The sequence below is a fragment of the Lissotriton vulgaris genome, chromosome 1_1 (genome assembly GCF_964263255.1).
Source record: "Lissotriton vulgaris chromosome 1_1, aLisVul1.2, whole genome shotgun sequence".
In the NCBI taxonomy this organism is placed as follows: Eukaryota; Metazoa; Chordata; class Amphibia; order Caudata; family Salamandridae; genus Lissotriton; species Lissotriton vulgaris.
In genome coordinates, this window is record NC_141685.1 from 1,416,228,067 (window position 1) to 1,416,250,982 (window position 22,916).

The window sequence follows — 22,916 nt, forward strand, 5'->3', positions numbered from 1 at the left end:
GGATTTCATTTGATAAAAATGCAGTAATATCTAGATTACCTTTGATAAGTTTTAATGCAAATCTCTGTTACTGTTCTGAATCAACATCTCAAAAATGCAAATATTATTTAAGACACTATGAACATCTGCTATGAATTTGATATGTCTTACCCGACTATTATGTTCCAAAGTAGATTCTTCTGAATGTGGTCGACATGCTACATTCATGTACTGTAAGACTTCTGCCATCTTGCAGCAGGAGGTGCATATGAGGGCTCCGCAAGTTAATCAAGGAACAAAGACTCTTATTGTCTCACTTTGTACTCCATTCTAGCTATCCACACTATGCTTTTGTCCATTTGGGCCCTACTTCCTAAGTCTCTGCCAGGACCAAGTCCTGGAGGTAGAGCCCTGGTTGTTGGTCCCTACATGTTCACTGACCTAAACTGATTTTCCACTCTCTCTGCTCCGATCTGTGTTGTCTTTCTGGTTTCCGCATTTCCCTTCTAGCGACTGGCTTCTGTAGTCTTTCCCTCTCCAAGTCGCAGTGCAGCCATCACTATGTAGGCGAGGCTCTGATTTTCAGCACCTGGCATATTACACCTGACTTACTCCCTGCACCTGTGCGTCTCCCTTGACTTGCCAACCATAGGTTCCGTCTGAGCTCAGTTCTCACATCTATTTTGCTGCTATGGCCATGCTTGAACTTGGTCTGGCATGCTGTCCTGCTTGAAGGACTAGCCCTTGCTTTTGAGAGTTCTGCACATTCACGATTCCTTGATTCCTCGTGCCTCTCTGGCTACTACAGCTCCTCTGTTCCATTTCCCGAATAGTAGACAGAGGCGCTCTGTGAATGCTTGCTACTATTCACTTTGAATACCCATTCATGCAGATTGGGGAATATTTGAAAAAGATAGAGTAAAACTAAAGTTGGGAAATTTGCGTTGAACAGCCAGGCCATCCAGATACATGTAAATGTGCCCTGCCAAGCACTACAACTGCCTACCATCACTTTGATGAAAACCTGTGCTGCAGTCTAGTGGAGCATAGGCCATGGACTGGTAATGCTCGTTTGCCACCATAAACTTGAGAGGCATCTCATGGCAATGCCATACCAGCATGAGCAAGTCGTTTTAATATGGGATTATTTTGACACAAGGTCATTTTTATCCATACCATAAAAATAAAATAAAATCTGGTGTTTATAAAGATTATAATAATCACATAGAGGACCATGACAACCGATGAGAGGGTGGGGTGAATTGGCAGCAAGGATAAAACAAACATCATTCTTTATGAAGATGTGTCAAGATGCGAGTTAGTCACAGGAAGGTCATGGAATGTTCCCGAGGTCTCTACGGCTGAATATGGGGCTCCTGCAGGGTAAACACTCAGGGACGGGATGGGATGTGCAGCAAAAAGGGCAAACAGAGAAGGGAAGCAGGATGATGAATAGTCTCTGTAAGCATCTTAGGTTTTTTTACATTGTAATAGTTGTCACAGTAGCAGTTCTTTGTCCTGCTCCCATCATAACATGAGAGCTGATCGCAACGTCCTACTATAGTTGACCTTGCTTTGTCTGCTTCCACAGCCTATATTGGTGCAGACAGGACTTCTTAGGAGCATTCAGATGAGTTGGTGTCTGCAACTGTCTTTTAAAAGTGGATTTTGGTTTAATTTCTATTGGCGGTGTTTGGTGAGAGGCAGACCTTCCTGTTACAAGGCGTTCTTTAGCACTTTCCAATCTCACTGAATGCGAATGATACATTGTTATTTTCATGGTTAAATCAGGATGTTGACCACTCCATCGTTTTGTTTATTTGCTTCTTTCAACATGGAGCAAAAGTGACTTATCTTCAGTCCGCAGAGGAAGCGACCAGAAAACAGTAAGTTTAGGTTCATAAAAGCCACGGAAAAACTTCTCCTTGGAAGGTAGTTTCTATCGACTAAAAAACAACCAAAATATTATGGTGGTAAGTATATATCAGTAAGTACAGGGTCAATATTCTTATCTCTGCCTCCTTGTACATTGAATATATGTATGTATGTATGGATATATATATATATATATATATATATATATATATATATATATATATATATATATATATATATATATATATATATATATATATGTGGAGCTCAGTTTAGTAGATCTATACTTACCTAAATATATTAACCTTGTTGTCATCATTATTTTAGCTATTATATATTCTTAGCACAATATTTAAAAACAGATATTCTGGTGCAGTGCTGACTGGGAAGCCCCTCATTGCTGCTTGGAGGGGGGCAGATATCGTTTTACCAGATTCTCCTCTTGATGATATAAGCATCGGCGACTTGTGCTTTAACCCCCCCCCCCCCCTCCATTTCTCCTGCACACGTTGTTCCTGTTTTTTATATATGGCCTTTGGGTGATTTTTCGCATCTATATATATTTCAACATGGCACAAGTGCTTTACGATTTTCGGGTGCAGGGGCAAATAAGCCATTTTGTGCATTATATACGAGGTTGTGCACAGTCAGTGTGCCCCTTGAGGGTGCCTCCTAGAGGTGGGCGAAACAGAAGTCCCAGGGTTATCCCAGGCATCTCCCAGGGGTCACACAATACATCCATCTGTCAAGGTATCCTTGCCCGCCCTTTAACATGAGACCTATTATCCGCCTGCAGTGAAAGGCAGACCGTTGGCTTTTAACAGCCAGTCCGCAGTTCAGAAATGCGAAGTTCACAGGGCAGGGATGAGTTCACACTTGCTCTGTGAACAGCACATTTTTCTGTAACCAGGTGTCCAATCACTGTTCCAGGTAAGGGTGCACTGTGGCGCAAAAAGGAACAGTATGCCTGAAGCTTTATTTGGACTGGTCCACTATACAAAGTACTAGATTACATCAAACTTGCACATTTGCTTTTCATCCAGCCATGTTTGCTCATGGGAGAATAATACTTTGGTGAAGAATAAGAACTTGGCATCACTTGGGCTACTGCTTCTGAGGACGTCTGCATGTCATTTTTATACTTTGGGTAGTAATTCTGTTTATTCACAAAGACAGAATGTCGAGGGTGGTAAATATGTGCAAACATTGTGATATTCATTGTGACTGAAAGCTTCCTTTGGGACAAGGGTGAGACCTAGTGCTCTTCGCATTTTCAATTGCTGTATTTCTTCTGCAGTGCTTTTATTCACAAAGCAAATATTACTGGTCAGTGGTGTCTCAAAGTTTGTCTCTAATTTAGAGACGCTCATCTCTTACATCCTTATGGCAATTTCAGCATCTAAATCCTGTAAGGGTTCCGTATAGAAAATCACCTCAAAATGGCTTTCCGAAACTTCACTGTATTTTTGCTTTCTATGTTTCATCAAGATTTTCTGTTCCACAGGCAACTATTATCCAGATGTTTTTGGTGTCTTGTTCTTCAGCTTTGGCTTTAAGTTCTTGTCATGTTTTTCCACGTGTGATCCTCCTTTTTTCCTAGTTGATAAGATTATTGTAGTTTGTTCTGAGAAAAAAAAATGCTGATGTGTGTAGGTACTGGCCTTTTTCGTTAAAATTCCCTAAACTTTTAGCTTTCCCCCAATTTAGATGCTTAGGGTACTTTGCCACTGCATATTAGTGACAAAGTACAGGAGTTTCCTATGTAAAATGTAATGGTGATTGGTTGGCCATGATTGGTATGTTGCCTTACGAGTAAAAGTCCCTGGTGATGTGCACTGTATGTGCAAGGGCTAGTAATGCAAAGGGCACGCGGTGAAGGGAACTCAGGCCTTCAGTGTAGGGCCTGCACACAGAATGCTAAGTTAGCATGTAGTCCTGACAAGTGCAACCACTTGTCAGGCCTGACTTTCCCTTTTACCTACGCATGGGGCACCCCTGTGGTAGGTACCAGGTAATCCCTGGTCAGGGTGCAGTGTACGTAAAAGGCAGAACATAAACTCTGTGTGTGTAATGTTCTGACAGTGAAAAACTCTCCATTTCGTTTTTCACTACTGAAAGGCCATTCTGCCCACAGGATGGAATGGTGGAGGCTGGGTGTTGTGTTTGTTAGCCTAGTTTCCTGTCAGTTTATAATGCAGAGGTGACGTTTAGTATGTATGGACTCACAGTGTCATACTGCATCTTTCTGTGAAGGTGGTTTTGTCACTGTGTGTTTATAAACCACTCTTTTAGAAAGTGGCTGAGTTTTGTGCTCTGAGAACTTCTGTGTGTCTCTGAAATGTGGATTATCTGTCTGGAACTGAAAGGTGAGAGGAGCTGGGAGAGGTCTTGGCCCAGGGAGGGGTTGAGTTGGCACCAGGCTGCCCTTCATCTGGAGAGTAGGGACAGGAGAAGCCCGGGAGGTGAAAAGGCCTGGGCTGGTGCTATAAATCAAGTGACCCATCTCCTGCTGAGTGATTAAGGAGCCAGACCCTCAGGATTAACACCTTGGCTGCTAGGGGGTTTTCCCCTCCTGTGCTGGAACTCATTTTTTCCCATTGTTCATGACAAGGTCAGCTCGTCATAAGCACAGCGCAGGTAACACCCATGACGAGCTGACCTTGTCATTAGCTTGGAAGGGGTTAAAGGGCGAGAGGTGACACTGGGAGGGAGATACCCAGAACTGATTTAGGGAGGGGTCAGGGACCCCTGAGCATATACAAACTTAAAAGACATTAAGGGGTATATCTATCAGAGCTAAAACCCCTGAACGTTGGAATGAAACAGATATGGATTGAGACTGTAAAGTCTTGGACCCATGCTGTGGTCAAGAGGAACCTCTGCGGTTTGCTGTTCTAACTAAGGAAGAGGCTGTTGGGACTGTACTAGGAAGCGCTTGGTCCCCCTGCTTGAATAAGACTGTGCTTTGGGCTGTGTCTTGGACCCCCAAGGGCCCGAGGTGAGCTGGCTCCCTGTTTTGGAAACACAGGAATATAAAAGTTTCCAGAGAAGACTCTCTGATTCGCCGTGGGTGCATGTGCTCTGTCTAGTCTGAGACCATCGCAAGTTGTGCCCTGTGATCTTGGACACCTACAGTTTCAAGGGAAACTCAGATGCACTGGTGGTGGTGCAGCCGGGTATTGGTGAAGAGTGCCTGGGCCTCGTGGGCACCAAAGGAAAAAGCAAGACTTGAAAGCCCAGTGTGCGTTTCGTGGTGCAGCCAGGGCGTTGGTGAGGAGCGCCTGGACCTCGAGTGCACCAACGGAAGAAGAGAGTCTCAGACGCACTGGGTGCATGTCATGGTGCAGCCCGGGTGTCGGTGGTGTCGGTGGATTGCTGGGGCACAGTGGAGAAGGCAGTGGTCTCTGAGATTTGTCATTCCAATGACAGGTCAGGCGGTTCGGATGATTCCTTCTCAAGGGCATGGGGGTTGGGATGGGGACGGGGAGGGGTTTGGGTAGTGTGGTTTCACAACGTGGGCTCACAAACAGGATGATAGTAGTCTTTTTAGGGTCAGGGTGGGGGGTAAAATAAGTTGGAATGTTCCTAATATGTTAATTGCACATGTACTGTTTCTCTCAGTTTTGGGATGTTCTTTCAGGATAAATCTTCAGTCTCATGGCTAGGATAAAATGTTTGTGCTGGAATGTCTCTGGACGTAGCAATACTTAACCATTGAAACTGTAATGCTGCTATTGAGGAAAGCCTGGTGCATTGGAATTTGAAGCATGTTGCCAAGGGAGGCGTGTGTATGGTGTGAACAGGGAAAATGTGTTACTAAGAGCTGAGCTATGCCATTACTCTCCTGTGCACTGCTGCCAAGGTTTGCAAGTGCAAGGATCAATAGTAGTAAACCACATTACCTGAGGGCTAAAATGCGATTAGCAGCTCCACATTATTGGAAACACCAAGAAGTGTTTAAGGATCGTTAGGGTTGTGTTGTGTTGAAATCTCAGCTTGCTACTTCTTTCCTCAGTGGTTAAGGATATGCTAGTTTCCATGTTGTGTTTTAATCAATCTTTGATTTTTCCTCCAGCATTTGAGGAATCCTCCATGTTGTATTGTGGTCCATTTTTGTTCCCTCCTTCATGGGTTGAAGAATCATTGTTCCATGTAAGTTTATGTGTGGCTATCATATACTCCGTAGTCAGATATTTGTGGGTGTAAATGTTTTGTTATGGAGGTCTTTTTATTACCAGTGAATGTGTGCAGCAGGAGGTATGGTAATTGAATTTACCTGTCTTAATAATTTATGGATCTGTATAGGACGTATTGATTGTAACTTCCTGTTGTATTTTCATGATTTTTTCTAAGAAGAAGAGATGTATTGTAACCTGAGGTTTGTATAATGCATCCTCTCCATAGTTTCTCAGGTTCCTGCTGCTAAGCCAGCATGTATGTAATGTTTTTGGAATGTTAATGAGTGTGGGTGCTGTGAGACTGTCAGCTGGAGAGAGTGGGCTGAGCAGTGAGGATACTGCTCCTCGTAGGGCATTTATATCTAACCTGTTACTTAAGAGAAATGGCCCTTTTTGCAGGGTTATCCCCAAACTTTTTGCTTCTTCCTCCTATTTTTCCTGACCTGTGTTTGTTGGCTTTAGGACTTTGGACACTTTACCACTGCTGATCAGCGCTAAAGTGCATATGCTCTCTGTGTAAATTGTTATTGTGATTGGTTATCCCTGATTGGCATATTTCTTTTACCAGTAGGTCCCTACTTTGCCTTTGGGATAAGACTGACGTCTCTTGCCAAGCTTTCAAGGGGGAGAGCAGGGGCTATCTAAAGTGTTTATTCCTTTACCCTGACTAGAAGCAAGTGTCCCTATTTGGACAAAGGTACCTACCTTTGCCAACTAGAAACCCCCATAACATTGGTGGTCAGCGGTGAGGATTTGAACCTGTATTTGTACTTGACCCACAGTAATTGGTCTACATTACTAGTTTAATGCAGACCACTACACAATTTCTTTGGTTCTATTTTTGAGTGACCCTTAAAGTATCCATGTGTAATGTCTCAGGATGGTAAACCAGCAAGTTAGGCTGCAGAATTGGAGTTTGATATTTAACAGGAGAAGGAGTGGGAGGGGGCTGTGTCCAAGGCGCCCAAAAACCAGTCCCAGGACCTGGTTGATTCCATGAGTGAACACCAGGAGGGAGCCTAGTTTGTACCGGGAGGCAATTTCCTGAGGGGGATCCCAGGGAATTTGGTGAACTGGGGGAGACTGCTGTAACTAGCGTCTCATCAGTTCTGGTGTCTGGCAGCACCGCTCCAGTGGGGAGGGTGCATGAGTCCAGAGAAAAGGGTGAGGGGTGATGCAGTCCCCAGTGTAAGGACCAGTGGGTCAGGGGTAGCGAGCTCTGAGGTCAGAGCACCCTAGGACTGACCCTGGTGAGGCCACTTTTGGCTTGGGGGGGTCTTCATGCTCTGTCAAGTGGACAGGAGGCTGGAAACCTCCGCCTGGCAGACTCTTGTACAACACATGAGGAGTGTGTTTCCTTTGGGGGGGTTGATGTACTCCCCCGGAAGTCCTGGCTTGCCATGCACAGGTCCAGACTAAGGGTACAGACCCTTGGTTGGAGGACCAGGTTTGGGGTGTCCCCCCTGACATGGAGGAAGGGGTGACTGCTAACAGTGCCCCCACCAAGTTGTCTTCTGGGGGTACAGCTCCAGGAGGGAGGGTGCAGAGCCCCAGGGAGGAAAACAGGGCATGAGAGAGCCCACCCCAGTCTCTTTTTCAGCTGCAGGGTACAGACCCTGGGTTGGTGGGCCAGTGTCAGGATGCCATACCTGACTTGGCAGGAGGGAGAGTGGGGAAGCGGTGCCAGGCACCTGGGGCTATCACCCCCTACTTTCTGATGCCACAGAGGTTAGAGAGGCCTGAAAGGCATTAGGCCTGGCTCTCATCACTAACAGCTGTCAGTGGACTCTGTGGCTGGCTGTCCTTGTGGACAGAGCTGTCCCTCGGAATGGGCAGGAGTCACATCCCGGGGGTAGACTGGGCCACACCACTATGTTGGCCATATGGGTACTGTCTACCTGTTGGGATACATCTGTGAGCAAAGTAAGTTTAGCCGCTGCACAGATGGGGTCCCCAGGTGAGGAGAAGAGTCCCCCATGGGTAAGCCCAGTGGGCCCTGAGACTATGGCAAGAGGGATCTAACTAGGTTCAGGAAGGCGTAGAACAGGAATAAACCCCTGCTTTTCAAACCAAGTTCCAGTTTCTGTCGCCGCAAGACGGGAAGCCCATTAAAGGTTTTGATTGGTCTACCCTGGCTTTGGGCTGGAAGGGGGTTGTGTTGGAAATGGCCCTTTTGCAGGCTTATCCCCAAAATCTTTGCTTCTTCCTCCTATTTTTTCCTGACCTGTGTCCATTGGCCATAGGACTCTGGGTTCTTTACTGCTGCTGATCAGTGCTAAAGTGATAATATGCTCTCTGTGTAAATTGTTATTGTGAATGGTTATCCCTGATTGGCATATTTCTTTTACCAGTAAGTCCCTAGTAAAGTGCACTGAGTGTGCCAGGGCGGGTAAAGCAAATACTACTAGTGGGCTTGCAGCACTGATTATGCCACCTACATTAGGTGCCCTGAAAAGAGGTCTCAGGCCTGCCACCACAGTGCCTGTATGTAGTTTGTTAACTGCCATGTCAACATGGCAAGTGCATCCACTTGCCAGGCCTTATCTTTCCCGTTTCTTACATATAAGACACCCCTATGGTAGGCCCCAAGTCCCCCCGCTGGGCAGGGTGCAGATTATGTGAAAGGTAGGACATGTACTGATGTGTGTACCATGTCTTGATAGTGAAATACTGGCAATTTCGTTTTTCAATATTGAAAGGCTATCTTGCCCCATGGGAAAGAATGGGGAATGCTTTGTAACAGTTTACAAATATATTTTCCCATAGGGATAAGATTGAAAAATTGAGTTTAGTACCCCTGAACTCAGAATTTAATAATACATCTTTTAGTATAGATGGTTTTTAAATTGTGTATTTGAAAATACCACTTTTAGAAAGTGGCTATTTTCTTGTTCAACCTTCCTGTGTGCCTCTGCCTGTTTGTGGATTGACTGTCCAGCTTTGAAGTGATAGGGGCTGGGGAGGTGCCATGGCTCCAGGAGTCTGGATGAGTCAGCACTAGGCTGAATAGGCCTGATCCGCGTTTGGAGTGGTGGGAGGAGTAGCACCTGTACCTGAATAGGGCTGTGCCTGCCTTCCACAATGCTGGCTCCGCCCCCTGTGGTGTGTCTGGGCTCCAAGGCCCACACTAACAAAGGCTGCAGTTGTGCACTGCAAGAGTGGCCTCACAACTGGTTTGAACCAGACTCAGAGCCCCTTGCACAAAGAGAACAAATACATTTTTGGGTATAAGCATTAGACCTAAACCCCCTGAACTTTTAGTTTAGATCAATCCTGGGGTTCAAGAAGAACCTTTGCCTTGGAGAAGAGATGAAGAGACTCAGGAGAAGTAATGGCCATGCTGTGTGTCTGGGGTTGGCCTGCAGTTGCTGCTTCTGCCAAGGAAAGGAGAAGGGCTGTGCTGTGTCCCCTGCTTGAAGGAGATATCCAAGGGCCTGTAGTGAGTTGGCCTCCTGTTCAGAAGTCTCAGTGACACAAAGACTTCATATCCTGAACTCTGCTGTTGTGAGTTCTGACCTGCATTGAGGTGCATGTGCCAGTTTTGGGCCTCTGGAAGTTGTTGCTGCTGTTTGGGAGCTGGAAGAGAGAAGAAACTCAAAGAACTACAGAAACCGATGCATCGCTATTCTTGCGGCAGTTTTTCACGCATCTTCAGAGCGCAAGAAGAATTTTCACGCATCGCGGCGCCGCTGCGAAAACCGTCGCAGCGCCTGTCAACGCTGCAAGAATTAACACATCAAGGGATCGCGGCTGAAGAGGACCGACACAGCGCCAAGCACAGCCGCTGCATCGATTGGCGATGCATCCCGAAGATCTACGCATCGTACCTGTGCGACACGTTTCCTCGACGCATCACCTGTGGACCGGAACCAGCACGATGAATCGATACATCACTCTCCCTACAGATCAAAATCAACGCAACGCTTCCTCTGCATGCAGTGGGACTGTCGCATTGCCTCCTCTGGGGTGTCGCATCTCTTTGTTTTCCGACTCTGCAGCTGTTTGCCTTGGTGAACTTTGACGCAACTCTAGGTACTTTGGTGAAAAGTCACTCATCCATAGATTTCTATGGTTCAAGTTCTCTAAACCTTTTGAAAGTCATATTTTAAACTGTGTATGTTGGATTTTTGTTGTTTTGGTCTTGTCAAGTTTAGATAAAGACACTTTATTTTTCTAAACCGGTGTGGTGTCCATTTGTGGTGTTATCACTGTGTCACTGAGAGTGTTGGTGCAAATACTCTACACATTGCCTTTGGGATAAGTCTGTCTGCTCGTGCCAAGCTACCACGAGTGTGAGCAGGGTTTATCTAAAGTGTGTATCCCCCTTACCCTGACTAGAAGCAAGGGTCCCTATTTGGACAAAGGTACCTACCTCTGCCAACTACTGACCCCATTTTTAACATCTTCTTTAATATATCAACATCTTATAACCTACGTAAACCAGCTACCTTAATTACAATACAACTTTAGCACTGAAATGTCGGCAGTTAAAGCAAAGCATTCATTACAAATGAGTTAGTGTTGATTTCTGTTACTGATCGAGGCCAATTTGTTTTTTTAAGTCAATGTCAGCGTAAAGGCAGTTGAAGCCAGATGGCACCAATTGTGGAAGAGCTCATTACATTATCATTACTGACAGCTGAAACAAATCTTGGTGAATTATGGTGTCTTTGATTTAGTTTAAAGCAGGAGCGTAACAAAGGACCCCACAGACCCCGAGGGGCCCCTTCAGCATATAAATAAATAAAACAAAGTACACTCAGTAGATTGCACCACCAGTAGTCACTGAAAGCAGAGTACACGCACCGCGCTGGGAAGTCGACGTACTTTAAATGTTACGCTGCTGCGCACTCCAGTCCAATCAAATAAATCAAATGCTGCGCTGCGCACAGCTTTGTAGTCTTCAGTGTCTGGGTGGGGCAGAGCTGGTCTTGAATGTTCATGCAGTGTACACTGCACGTGAGGTGGCGGCGGCATGCCGGGGGCACTGAGACAGTGAGTGAGTCCATTAATGGTTAACTTACATTGCCAAAACAGGGGTGTCTGTTCACGCCTCGCCCCCAAATCCTATCACTGTATCAGTGCCGACCCCAGGATGCACCCTGACTCCTTGCAGTGCGCTGTTGGGGACACAGGATCCCAATACAGACCCTGTAGGGGTTTACCACCTCTCATCAGTGTCTCACAGCAGGGTTCGTGGAAAACCCCATTTCTGCATCTGGCATCACCGGCATACCCTGTCATCGCCTATAGCCTATGACCCCTGCATGGACTTTGAGGAAACTCCATTCTTGAGTCTGTGAGTGTGTGTGCGGGGTGGGGTGGGGGCTTGGGGATAGGTGGCCAAAGAATCTAAGGATACCCTCAGTTACTGCAGAGTTATTTGCAATCAAATCGAGCCACAAATCACCCCAGACTTTTCACCAAACTTGACTTTGGGAAGGCTAATTTTTCTTGATTGAGTGGAGAGAGGCTCCCACAGCAGGATCCTGCCACAGAGACCGCAGTGACGGGCAGAGGAGAAAGGGTGGCTGGTAGCATTGAACATGCCTCTAAAATCAACCAACGGCCTCTCCAAATATTTTCTCACCACAGCAATGAAAATGTGTAGGATGGGTCTGAAGGCTGTTATTTGGCTCCTGGATGCCAGAACAATGACAGCTAAGATGTGCAATTCTACCTTGTTAACCTCCTGCTATTATCAAGAGGGACACTGCTTACCGATCTCGCTCTGTACCTTAATTTAAAAGGGGTCTCTCAGGGAATTGAAGCGCCCCTTCAGGCTACAGTTTGTAACCATTTTAAAAAAAATTTGGAGGACCTTTATTTAGAAGAGGGTGCACACAGCTATTCAGCCAAACATCCCGGAGGCATGGCAGCAAAAAAATAGAAAATCGTACTGTTTCGGCACACCCGGGAGAGCATCTCAGGATTAGAGAGGTCAATTTTTAAAAATAAAACAGGATATACACAGTAAATACGTAATACAGTTCCATATGTTAACGAGATGGAAAGAGAGAAAAGAGAACAGGAGGGGGCCGGCTACGGGATCTAAATTAGATACAATCACCGGGTGGGCAGGGAAGCATGTCCAACTGCAGAGACGACAACATTTTGAAGCGAACAATATAAGCAAGCATACATTTCTGAAAACTCCCGACTAATGCCCCACCCGATGAAACCAATGACAGGAGAGACTGAGCGGCCACAGTCCCAGCACCGCCCAAAAAGTCCAAACAGTAACCCAATAATCTGACCCCCAACCCAGGGAGAGAGAAAAAAGGAAGTCCAGTCAAACTAAAAGAAGAGAAAAAGGCCTTAGAAACAGAGAACGGAAAAACAAAGATACCCCACCCCCTACCCCCCACCCTGCACCCCTGCAGATGGCTACGGCCTACCCCCCTAGCAGCGTGCCTATCGCCCAGCGACCAAAAACCCGCAGTATAGTAGGAAAGAGATTTATAAAGGAAGGAAACACAGAAAAAGAAAGAAAAGAAAAGTTAAGGTAGGAGGAGACCCTCGCATCCCCGGTTGCACTACCCCCCTCCTGCGACGTACAGTCCTGGTCATTAAACAATCAGCAGCAAAGCAAAGTAAATTCGGAAGAACCCAGGAAAGACGTCCTACACCGCCCCGCCCCCTGATACAAGAAAATGGCGGATCCCGGGTCCCTCTCAAACCCCTAGCATCCGAGTCGAACACCAGTCTCACCCTTGACCTCTACGAGTGTTCACCATGAGTTCCGCACACCGCACCCGCGTATTCACAGGATAAGTCAAAAGTTCAGCCAGTCCACGAATCTGTGCGGCGAGTCCAACGGATATCCACCGTCCACCACAATCCTCAGCCGCCATGACACTCGCCACGGTACGACCAGATCCCGACCGTTCCATACTCCACCACACTGCACAGCTCACACGATCGATAGATGTTCGCTGTTTCCGTCGGGTCACGGTTTCAATAAAGTCATAGGGGGACGAGCACGTGAACACGACCACAGGTGGACTCGCCAACGTGGGCGGGCGATACACAATGGCAGCGGGTTCAGCCGCACACAGCGGTACAGACATTGCTATCCAGGCTTCGACACTAGATGGGCCTCGAGTCGTAGATTCCGGGATCAAAGTGGGAGAAACGGCTCGCTTAGGGGGACCAGATAGATCAGAGTCCTTATGCGATCGGGCAGTTTTGGTGTCATCCACAATCGACTTATGTGAAAGAGCAACCATGTAGGAGCACAGACCCTTAATGGCGGCCATCACGGTTCGCAATGATGGCTCTTCTTCACCCCGCACCGCCGCGAACTGATCGATTCCAGACATCAATGCGCCCTTCGGGTCACCCGATTCCCCCAGGGACCAAAGTGCGATGAGGGCAGGCGGGGGCAGGAGGCACACAGTCCAGCAACGATAGGGCCTCTCGGAAGGGGGCCCCACCCCAGCGGGAAGGGAACGCCGAGAAGGGGACCCCCGACCTCTCAGCCACTCACAGGATCATTACACCTCCACAATGCGGGTAGAACCGCAGGCTCTCCACCAATCCAGGGGCAGGTTGCTCTCCACTTCTATCGACTGGACCGTGTCTGGATCCACCGGCCGCCGTTGTTGCACTGCAACCCGGCACGGTCAGTACTCGAGGTCCCGGCTCTCGTCAGCGTTAGGCCAAGAACTTCCATTCGATGTAACTCCGGCAATCCGAGCCGTAAGTTTCCCAGGACCACACCGCCAGCATCAGCAACGGGTCACCCACACGGGGGTGAGGCGAAAAAGCAGGATTTGTAGCAGGATATTCAAGCAGCAGGAGGAGGTCGACGGAGCCGAGAGCTTATGCGGCCATCTTCGTTCGTCGCTAGGCTCCTCCTCAGTTTGTAATCATTTTGTTCACAGGTTTGAATTTTGGTGGATATGTTCAGATTTTCATCCTTCTGAGATAGATAAATCATCAGCGTTGGACTGGGAAACAAAAAGCATCCACTGAATGCTATTATCCATGAGCTCGGCCTGGGGGAGACACGCCAGTGTGACCTCAGCATACACCAAGGCACCAGTCAGCCCACTCTAAGACACATGCAGCAGCACGTAAAAGGCACTCTTCACAGCAGTGCTACGAGCTGCAGCACAAGTCTGCGAAGGGCCCACCCTCCACGTCACAAGCAGCAGAGTAATGCTCTCACACAAGACACACATTCTGAGGAGGGCCACAGTCTCACTTCAAGGGGAGGACAACCCTCGCTCTTCTGGTGGTATAATCCAGCTGACATTCGCCACCTAGAGGGGAGATGGAGGGAGGGGTGGGGTCAGGGAGCATAATAGCAGAGTGCGCAAGGAGCCTGACGCCAACGTTTAGCACACCTTGAAATATACAATCAATCAATCAATCAGTGACACTTATATAGCGCGCTACATACCCGTAGGGTCTCAAGGCGCTGGGGGGGGGGGGCGCTACTGCTCGAACAGCCAGGTCTTCAGCTTCTTCCTGAAGGAGAGGTGGTCTTGGGTCAGGCGCAGGTCGGTCGGGAGGGAGTTCCAGGTCCTGGCGGCCAGGTAGGAGAAGGAACTTCCTCCCGTAGTCGCTCTTCGGATGCGGGGGACGGCGGCGAGGGCGTGGTTGGCTGATCGGAGGTGGCGTTTGGGAGCGTAGAAGTTGATTCGGCTGTTGAGGTAGCTCGGGCCTTGGTCGTGTAGGGCTTTGTGTGCGTGGGTGAGGAGGCGGAAGGTGATTCTTTTGTTGACGGGGAGCCAGTGAAGGTCTCTCAGATGTCCGGTGATGTGGCTGGTTCGTGGGATGTCGAGGATGAGTCTGGCTGAGGCGTTCTGGATCCGCTGGAGTCTCTTCTGGAGCTTGGCGGTGGTACCGGCGTAGAGGGCGTTGCCGTAGTCCAGTCGGATGGTGACGAGGGCCTGGGTGACGGTCTTCCTGGTCTCGGTGGGGATCCACCAGAAGATCTTCCGTAGCATGCGTAGGATGTTGAAGCACGCCGAGGAGACGTTGTTGACTTGCCTGGTCATGAAGAGGGAGGAGTCCAGGATGAAGCCCAGGTTGCGTGCATGGTCTGTCGGTTTGGGTGCGGTGCCCAGGGCGGGAGGCCACCAGGAGTCGTCCCAGGCGGAGGGTGAAGAGCCCAGGATGAGGACCTCCGTCTTGTCAGAGTTCAGTTTCAGGCGGCTGGTCGTCATCCACTCGGCTACCTCTTTCATCCCTTCGTGCAGGTTGGCTCTGGCGGAGGCGGGGTCATTGCTCAGGGAGAGGATCAGCTGGGTGTCGTCGGCGTAGGAGATTATGCTGAGGTTGTGTTTGCGTACGATGGCCGTGAGGGGGCTCATGTAGACGTTGAAGAGGGTGGGGCTCAGAGATGACCCTTGAGGGACGCCGCAGATGACTTCGGAGGCCTCTGACTTGTACGGTGGTAGGCGGACTCTCTGTGTTCTTCCGTCGAGGAAGGAGATGATCCATTCCAGCGCCTTGTCCTGGATTCCGACGTTGCTGAGGCGCTGTACTAGGGTGCGGTGGCAGACAGTGTCGAATGCCGCGGAGAGGTCTAGGAGGATGAGGGCCGCTGTTTCTCCATTGTCCATCAGGGCTCGGATGTCATCGGTGGCGGCGATGAGGGCGGTCTCGGTGCTGTGATTGGCTCTGAAGCCGGACTGTGAGGGGTCGAGGGATCCGTTCGTCTCGAGGAAGGCGGCCATCTGCTTGTTGACGGTCTTCTTGATGACTTTGGCTGGAGACGGGAGGAGCGAGATGGGGCGGTAGTTCTTGAGTTCGGTGGGGTCCGCTGTTGGTTTCTTGAGTAGAGCGCTGAGTTCGGCGTGTTTCCAGCTCTCAGGGAAGGTGGCGGTGTCGAAGGAGGTGTTGATGATGTCCCGCAGGTGGGGTGCGATGACAGCGTCGGGCTTGTTGAAGACGTGGTGAGGGCAGGGGTCGGTCGGTGATCCGGAGTGGATGGAGTTCATTGTGCGGATGGTGTCTTCGGTGCTGATCGGGGTCCAGGCGTGGAGGGTGGTGGTGGGGGGTGGTTGTTCGGTCATGGTGTGCGTTGGTTGGTTGTTGAAGCTGTTGCGTATGTCCGCGATCTTGTTGTGGAAGTATGAAGCGAGGGAGTTGCAGAGGTCTTGCGATGGGGTGATGTCGTTGTTTCCTGCGCTGGGGTTGGAAAGCTCTTTCACGATGTTGAAGAGCTCCTTGCAGTTGTGTGCGTTTTTGTCCAACCGGTCCTTGAATGCTGTTTTCTTGGCGGCGCGGATCAGCTGGTGGTGCTTCCGGGTGGCCAGCTTGAGGGAGGTCCTGTTGTCCGGTGTAGGTTCCCTTCTCCAGACTTTCTCGAGGGCTCGGCAGTTCTTCTTGGAGCTCTTGAGTTCGTCGGTGAACCACGGGGCTTTCTTGCTGCCGGGTCTGCTGGGCGGGGTCCTCAGCGGGGCGAGCTCGTCCGCGCAGATGCTGATCCACTTCGTGAGGTTGTCGGCGGCCTGGCTGGGGTTCGCTGAGCAGAATGTGAGGAGCTGGGGCATTGACGGAGCCCGAGGTGGCAAATGTAAAGAGGAGCCTGGAGCACACGGAAAATGGCGAATGGGGCCTGGAGCTCCAGAGAATTGTGAGCGAGACATGGACAGCTAGGCTGCTGTGTCGGGTCACATAGACAGACAGTGTGGGGAACACTTGAGTTGGAGACACCTGGGCAGAAACCACAAGGACCTACTTGCACATGGAAATACTTTGTGAATAGCCCTGGAATCTTAGACAGCATAAGGAGCTTTGGGTGCAATATGAGGGCCCCGGGGATAAATAGAGTGTGGGCGGAGCTTATGGTACATTGGCAGTGCAGGGGCATGGCGGGGCACATGAACAGTGATGAGTATGGAGCACGTGAACAGAGTGAGGGGAGCGGGCACAGCACAATTTAGGGAACACGGGCACAAAGTGCGACAGCCTGGGTCACATTGACAGACTGAGAGAGGAGCTTGGGGTACATTGACAGTACGAGCGGCCTGGGGCACGTGTATATTGTGAGAAGCGTGGTGTGTGTGGATAGGCAGTATGAGTGAGGAGCGTGAGCAGTGGCGTGGTGCGTGGGGGGGGAAATATCATGGGGGCACCTCAGCACAAACCTCCGGACGGAGAGCTCCCAATTTAATCTTGAGGGGGACGCTCACCGTACCTTGTAGGGGGGCCCCCTCAAGTTTTGTTACGCCACTGGTTGGAAGGCCAATAATATTTTCAGAAATGAATGAAAGGACGCACCCAGTGTCTATGCATTAAGATAATATTTTTACTTCACAAGGGTGGTGAGAAGGTTGGAGTTACAGAGAAAGACTGGGAGAAAAAGAGAAAAGTGGCCACAAAACCCTTACTTGACAAACTCAAGGTAATAAAGGATGTAAAAAATAAATGAATATCATGTATCGAAATAGGATAATACATCATCTGAAATGTGCAAACACACGATGAAGTTATAGTGTATTGAACTGGACTGATTGCACAGCAAACATTAACTTGTAAACTATAACCAAAAAGAATCATATACTAGTGGATTAATTTAAAAAGTGGAAAAAGTCCTCAATAATCACAAAAAAATACAATAGATATGGCTGCATTGTTACGTGCGGTACTAAGAATCAAACATTTAAATACACCTTAATTAAAAGAGGCAATAATAAATGTGCTATGAGTATTTTGGAAAGACTAGTTGTGCTGGCCTAACAATGTCAAATCAACATAACAAAACATAATAAAACGACTTAGAAGCAATGCATTTCCCATATTAGAAATAGGGGTAATGGTTAAAAAATTAAAATAAAAGATCCAACTTGCTGCAGAATACGTTTTCGTCGAACAATTCATTTACTACAAATGTAAATAAAGTTGGAAGATTACAAATCAAGATATGCTGGCTTATAATTTCATTTCTGTGTGGTGGTGGAAGTTGAAGAAATATGTATCTAGGTAAAATTCTTATATGTGAATTTTTGCGTGTGTATGTGTGCGTGAATTTGTGGGGTGTGCATGTGGGTGGGCAGATATGTGCATTTGTAATGTACCATTAAGTCTGTCTTCCTGTGGCAATTCATAGGACTATTTCAAGTGATATGCATTGCTATTTTTTAGTCTCTTACTACACAGCACACAATTGTATGACATTTTTTTACATTACCTGCAGGACACTCGCAACCAGCTACAACCATTTTTTCTCTGAAAGGTGCAGTATTTGTGCATGTTGCCGGGGGATAAAGAGAACATTCGCTATAAACTTGACCGTTTGTGCAACTGAGTGTTCCTATAGAAATAAAAATAATGGCATTTCATTACGATAATACAATTAGATTAGCCTTTCCATTTTAATAACAATTTTACAATATTTTCGGCCCTCCAATCGTTATTTTCTCAATAATATGCGCAAGTATTTAGCACAATCACACAATGAAAAATAATCTTACATTTGTAGTGCAACACTTTGTACCGTACACTACTTACAGCTTGTGGCTCAGTTGTATTATCACACAATCAACAATGGGGTGACCCTGTGTCCCTAAGAAGCTGGGTATGATATATAAGCAAAAAATGGTTCTGTCGGGGGCAAACAATTATTTCTTATCCTGTTAAGTTCCTTTCAAAATACAATTCTAGAGAGGTTAACTATTCACAGCTTTCCATCTTAGGACAATTCAAATGATTCAGAACACATAAAGAAAGAAACACCAGAGCAATGCTGCATGATGAGTGCTAGGTCATTTTATATAAATTCCATCATTTATATATACCCATGGGTTGGTAAAAAATGCTGTCAACAAGAGGTGATACTTAAAGTGCTTAGTGAATATGTGACATAATGTGCTCAGTGAAGCAGTACGGTGAACATTATATACAAAGTGATAACAATATATATATTAAAGACCAGAGTGTCTAGCAAAACAATGGCTCTGCTGCTATATCTTTATTGAAGTCTTCGCATATAGAGTCTTGATCTGGGCCAAGAGGTGCCGTCGACATTTCCACCCAATATATGCGTTATTGAGTGGTCAATGCGGGTCTTCATCAGGACTGGGGGGGGAGGAGTTAACAGCCTAAGGATAACCAGAGTGAATCCTGATCGGTTATTGTTGGCAAGTCGGGTGTTGGTCTGTACACGTGTTACAGCCTCATCAACTTCAATTCAAATTTAGTCCAGGCGGCGGCGGGAGAGTGTTTGTTTACCCGCTTTCCAAATTGTACAAATGTGGACTGGATACCGGGCGATCTGAGGTGGGGTGGGCTGGCGACATTCACAGCGTTAATCTGAAGGATCGCCACTGGGTTGATTCTAAAGCTGATTGCGGTCATGACGAGTCCAATACTTCGTTGCTGAGAGCACTTGCTGGCGTGAGTCCTGGCAGTGAACTGTCCTTGGTCAGTTCTATATTTAACTTCTCTAGAATCATTGTTTTGCTTATATACAGTTGTATTATCAAGCATGCTCCAAAATGGATTTTTAGGTTTTTATCAAACCTAATGTGTAAGGCCAAATGCAAAGATATATATGGCGCGCGTGGCTTTCTGTACATTTTTCATGTGGGAAACCTCCATACAAATGTGAAAATCCGCTTTGACACTGTAGACTGTACTATTACAGAGGACTTATTAGAGCAAACCAATCTTCAAGGAAAGTGGAAGAATGTATACCGCTCAGAAGGTTTACATTGAGTACAACTCTGAGAAGTGGGGTTCAGTAAGAGCAGAAGGGCCTTGAGAAACAATCTCCATCTGGTAGAGACCGGAGCCACATCCCAAATATAGGCTATGGGTTTACTGGTCCACTGCAGGAAATGCAGCAGAGTCTGACTTTACCTAGAATCCTTGACGTTTTCCCGTAGACGGGAGGTTCATCCTACCTCATTCTTCAGAGAACAGTTAGCATTTCAAGCATAGACCATTTTGTATGGAGACCGTTACAAGACCCGAAGTTAACATAGGACTGTAACAGGGAAAGTTCCAAATATCCGCAGAAACTCCGTATGCCCCACTCTCGAATTTCTTGCCTCATTTAATGAAAAACCAGCTACTGAGTTTCTGTCAGTGCAGCCTCACCTTGCTCTCCTGTGAGGAAACGTTTGTCGGCTTCCCAACAGACACGGGGCTGCTGACTTGAACCATACTAACAAACAGGAACAAAAATCAACAAGTCTCCAAAGTGTAGTGAGAAAAATCACTCTGAGTTGCTTAGACGACAAAATTGAGGGGAGCTCTAGGTGGGGCTTATAGAGGCATGGCCTCCACCATACCGACAGCTTAGCAATCCATCTAACTGAGTTCAAATGATTGACGTAAAATGTATTTGAGCTGATGAAGCAAACATTTATATACCTCTTTCTATTTTTAATGTGTGACAGAAAAGATCATCCGGAAAATGAATAAGATCTGCAGAACTGTCATGCCTTATAATACAGCAACTGTGACCATCTATGCTCTAAAGCAACTTGCAAGTAAAATAAGGTACAAACTGCTAGTAAATATGAAAGAGACTTTCTAATGCTAACTTTCTGTAAATCTTTCAGGTATTTTCTGACACTTTCAAAAACAACCACTAATTGTTTCTCACTTCCAAATAATTCAGATGGCCATCTAAACACAAGATAATTGAAACCAGCAACGAAGACAAACTTGCTCTCTAATCATTACCAGCCACCTGCCAGAAGTAGTGCCTAAAAGCATGCAGTTCTAGTGATAGTCTCTGGAAGTGGAGGCTGGGACATGGTTGCGATTTGAGGCCAAATGCGACGAAGCCTGGCTTGGATACAATGCATGGACTGGTCCCGGTGAAAACTATGGCGGTCAAACAAGTCCCACGTTAGAACGTAGGGTAAATTGTAAGAGTAAGAGTTATAAGAATATTCCTGCCTGAGTGGGCTGCTGCTGAAATTGTTGACACACAAGGTAGGGTGCATAATATTTAAGGCATTAGAAACACAATACACATCGTAAAATACATTTGTCCTCTGTTACTAGAACCTTTCATTGTCAATGGTTAGGCTGTTACTGTCAAATAGGAAAATTCAAAGTATATATTATACACTTTATTGTATAACGTTTGATATGTACCAGCTACAGACTCTATTCACAGACTTTTAAAGTTACATTTACACTGCCTGAAGCTAATGGGGGTCAATTTGTATTAGCTTTCCACTCACTGCCCAGCCTGTGCTTGGCTCGAAACAGACGTGAAACCTGCTAGCAGAGCAGAGACAGTGGTCAAGGAGTGGGAAGGTGATTTATTTCCTTTGGAGGAAGATCACATAGGGAGGACCCAGGAACCCGGTTAACTTAAAGCGGCCCTCCCTGTCACAAGTAAATGGTTGGTGACACCTGGAAAGGCTGCAGCCTTTGTCCCCCTTAGTCAGGCTGCCAATTTTCACTGTTGGAGGAAAGCTACCCCCAGAACCAGTTTGGATTGATAACAGAAGTGGGGAATGTTCATTACCCTGGCCACACCTTTAGGTTGGCCCACCGACTCTGCACAAGGAGAAAAGGGTTTCCCCATCTTGGATTTTGAGTGTGCGGGGCACTTTGGGATTGTTTGCAGTAGAGCAAACAGGAACTGATGAAAAAATGGGTACGTGGCTCCTACAAACTTTTACCACATTAGCGTTGTGATGCTCTTGTGGATCTGGCTAAATTTCCCTCATAGTCTTTAATTTTCCCATTTTAAAACAGTGCTTGATAGATGATAAATATCACTGATGAAAACCTGCTTGTGAATTTAAAAAATGCTTGTGATTCAGACAATATAGCCTGCTGTTCTGATGCTAAACATGTTTCATTTTAAATTGCCTTTTTGCAAAAATATGTTATATATTGTGAAAGTGCTACAGGATCCCATGGATAGGCAGAGGCATTCAACCACAAAAGATCAATAACAAGATTCAGAGAATTCATACCCAGGCTGACACAATGCCAAGCCATGATCATGAGATGAGATAAGTACTAGGGCAGGGCTTCAAAAATCCCCTGACCAGCAGTTTCTGGGGAGGATGACCGCCAATAGATCTCCAATCGTGGAGCCAGCCGAGCCATCAAAAAATTGATATTTCCCCCACCTGTAAATAGGGCAGGCGAACTGCGTAATTTACAGATGGGTACACACTATAACAAACATAAACGATATCCTGATCCTTTAGTGTCGGCTTCTGAAGGCTAATATTCAAAATATTATAATATAGAATAGCTTTTAAAATGGGCCTATTTTTACCTATAAACAATTCACCCATTAAATAAAAGAAATACATTTATGGTTGATTAAAAACAGTAACTGAAAATGGAACACATACCACAGGCAATGCTAGGATTCTTCCTCCAGTTCTTCCACTTATCACTACACCCGGATTCGCCACAATGTCGTGCTAGCTCCTGAAAAACACTACATGCAGCTTTTCTCTTGTCTGCGTCTGTACTTGTGCAATATTCTATACCACATGTTTGTTCAAATTTGTTGAAAACCTGAGTATTGATACCACATCCACTGAAGTATGTCCTTGTTATACTCCTGCAATACTGAAAACATAATGATATGTGATGTGGGTGAGATAGTTGTTCACAATTCAATTACACTTATGAAGCTTTCAAAAAGTAATACAATTCATTTTAGGCTATAGGCAACATGTAATTCCTGGCAAAAGTATTACATTCTAAACGGGGGTTTAGGTTTGACCTCCTCTAGCCATTGGCTTCTTTAGCTCAAGGACCTTCAGCTATGGCCTGAGACATTGTCAATCTTATCTTAGTTCAGCCAATAGAAGTATTTCCGTCTCACCTTCTTTTTAGTGGCGGTTTGTGTGTTTCCTTATGCCCCTATAGGAATGTATGAAGGACTATTTTACTTCTGAATAGTAAACTGTCATCACACATTTAGTGCCATAT

The 22,916-nt window shown here is 46.7% G+C and overlaps 1 protein-coding gene across 1 annotated transcript in view; it reads right to left on the reverse strand.

The window, feature by feature from the left end:
* Positions 1-22,916, reverse strand: part of MUC19 (mucin 19, oligomeric) — a 229,750-nt gene that overhangs the window by 160,053 nt on the left and 46,781 nt on the right. Inside the window, exons 10-11 of the mRNA XM_086929817.1 lie at positions 22,328-22,550; positions 18,181-18,303 (exon numbers count right to left, since the gene is read on the reverse strand). Coding sequence (XP_086785943.1) covers positions 18,181-18,303; positions 22,328-22,550 — 346 coding nt within the window. The remainder of the gene's footprint in view (positions 1-18,180; positions 18,304-22,327; positions 22,551-22,916) is intronic.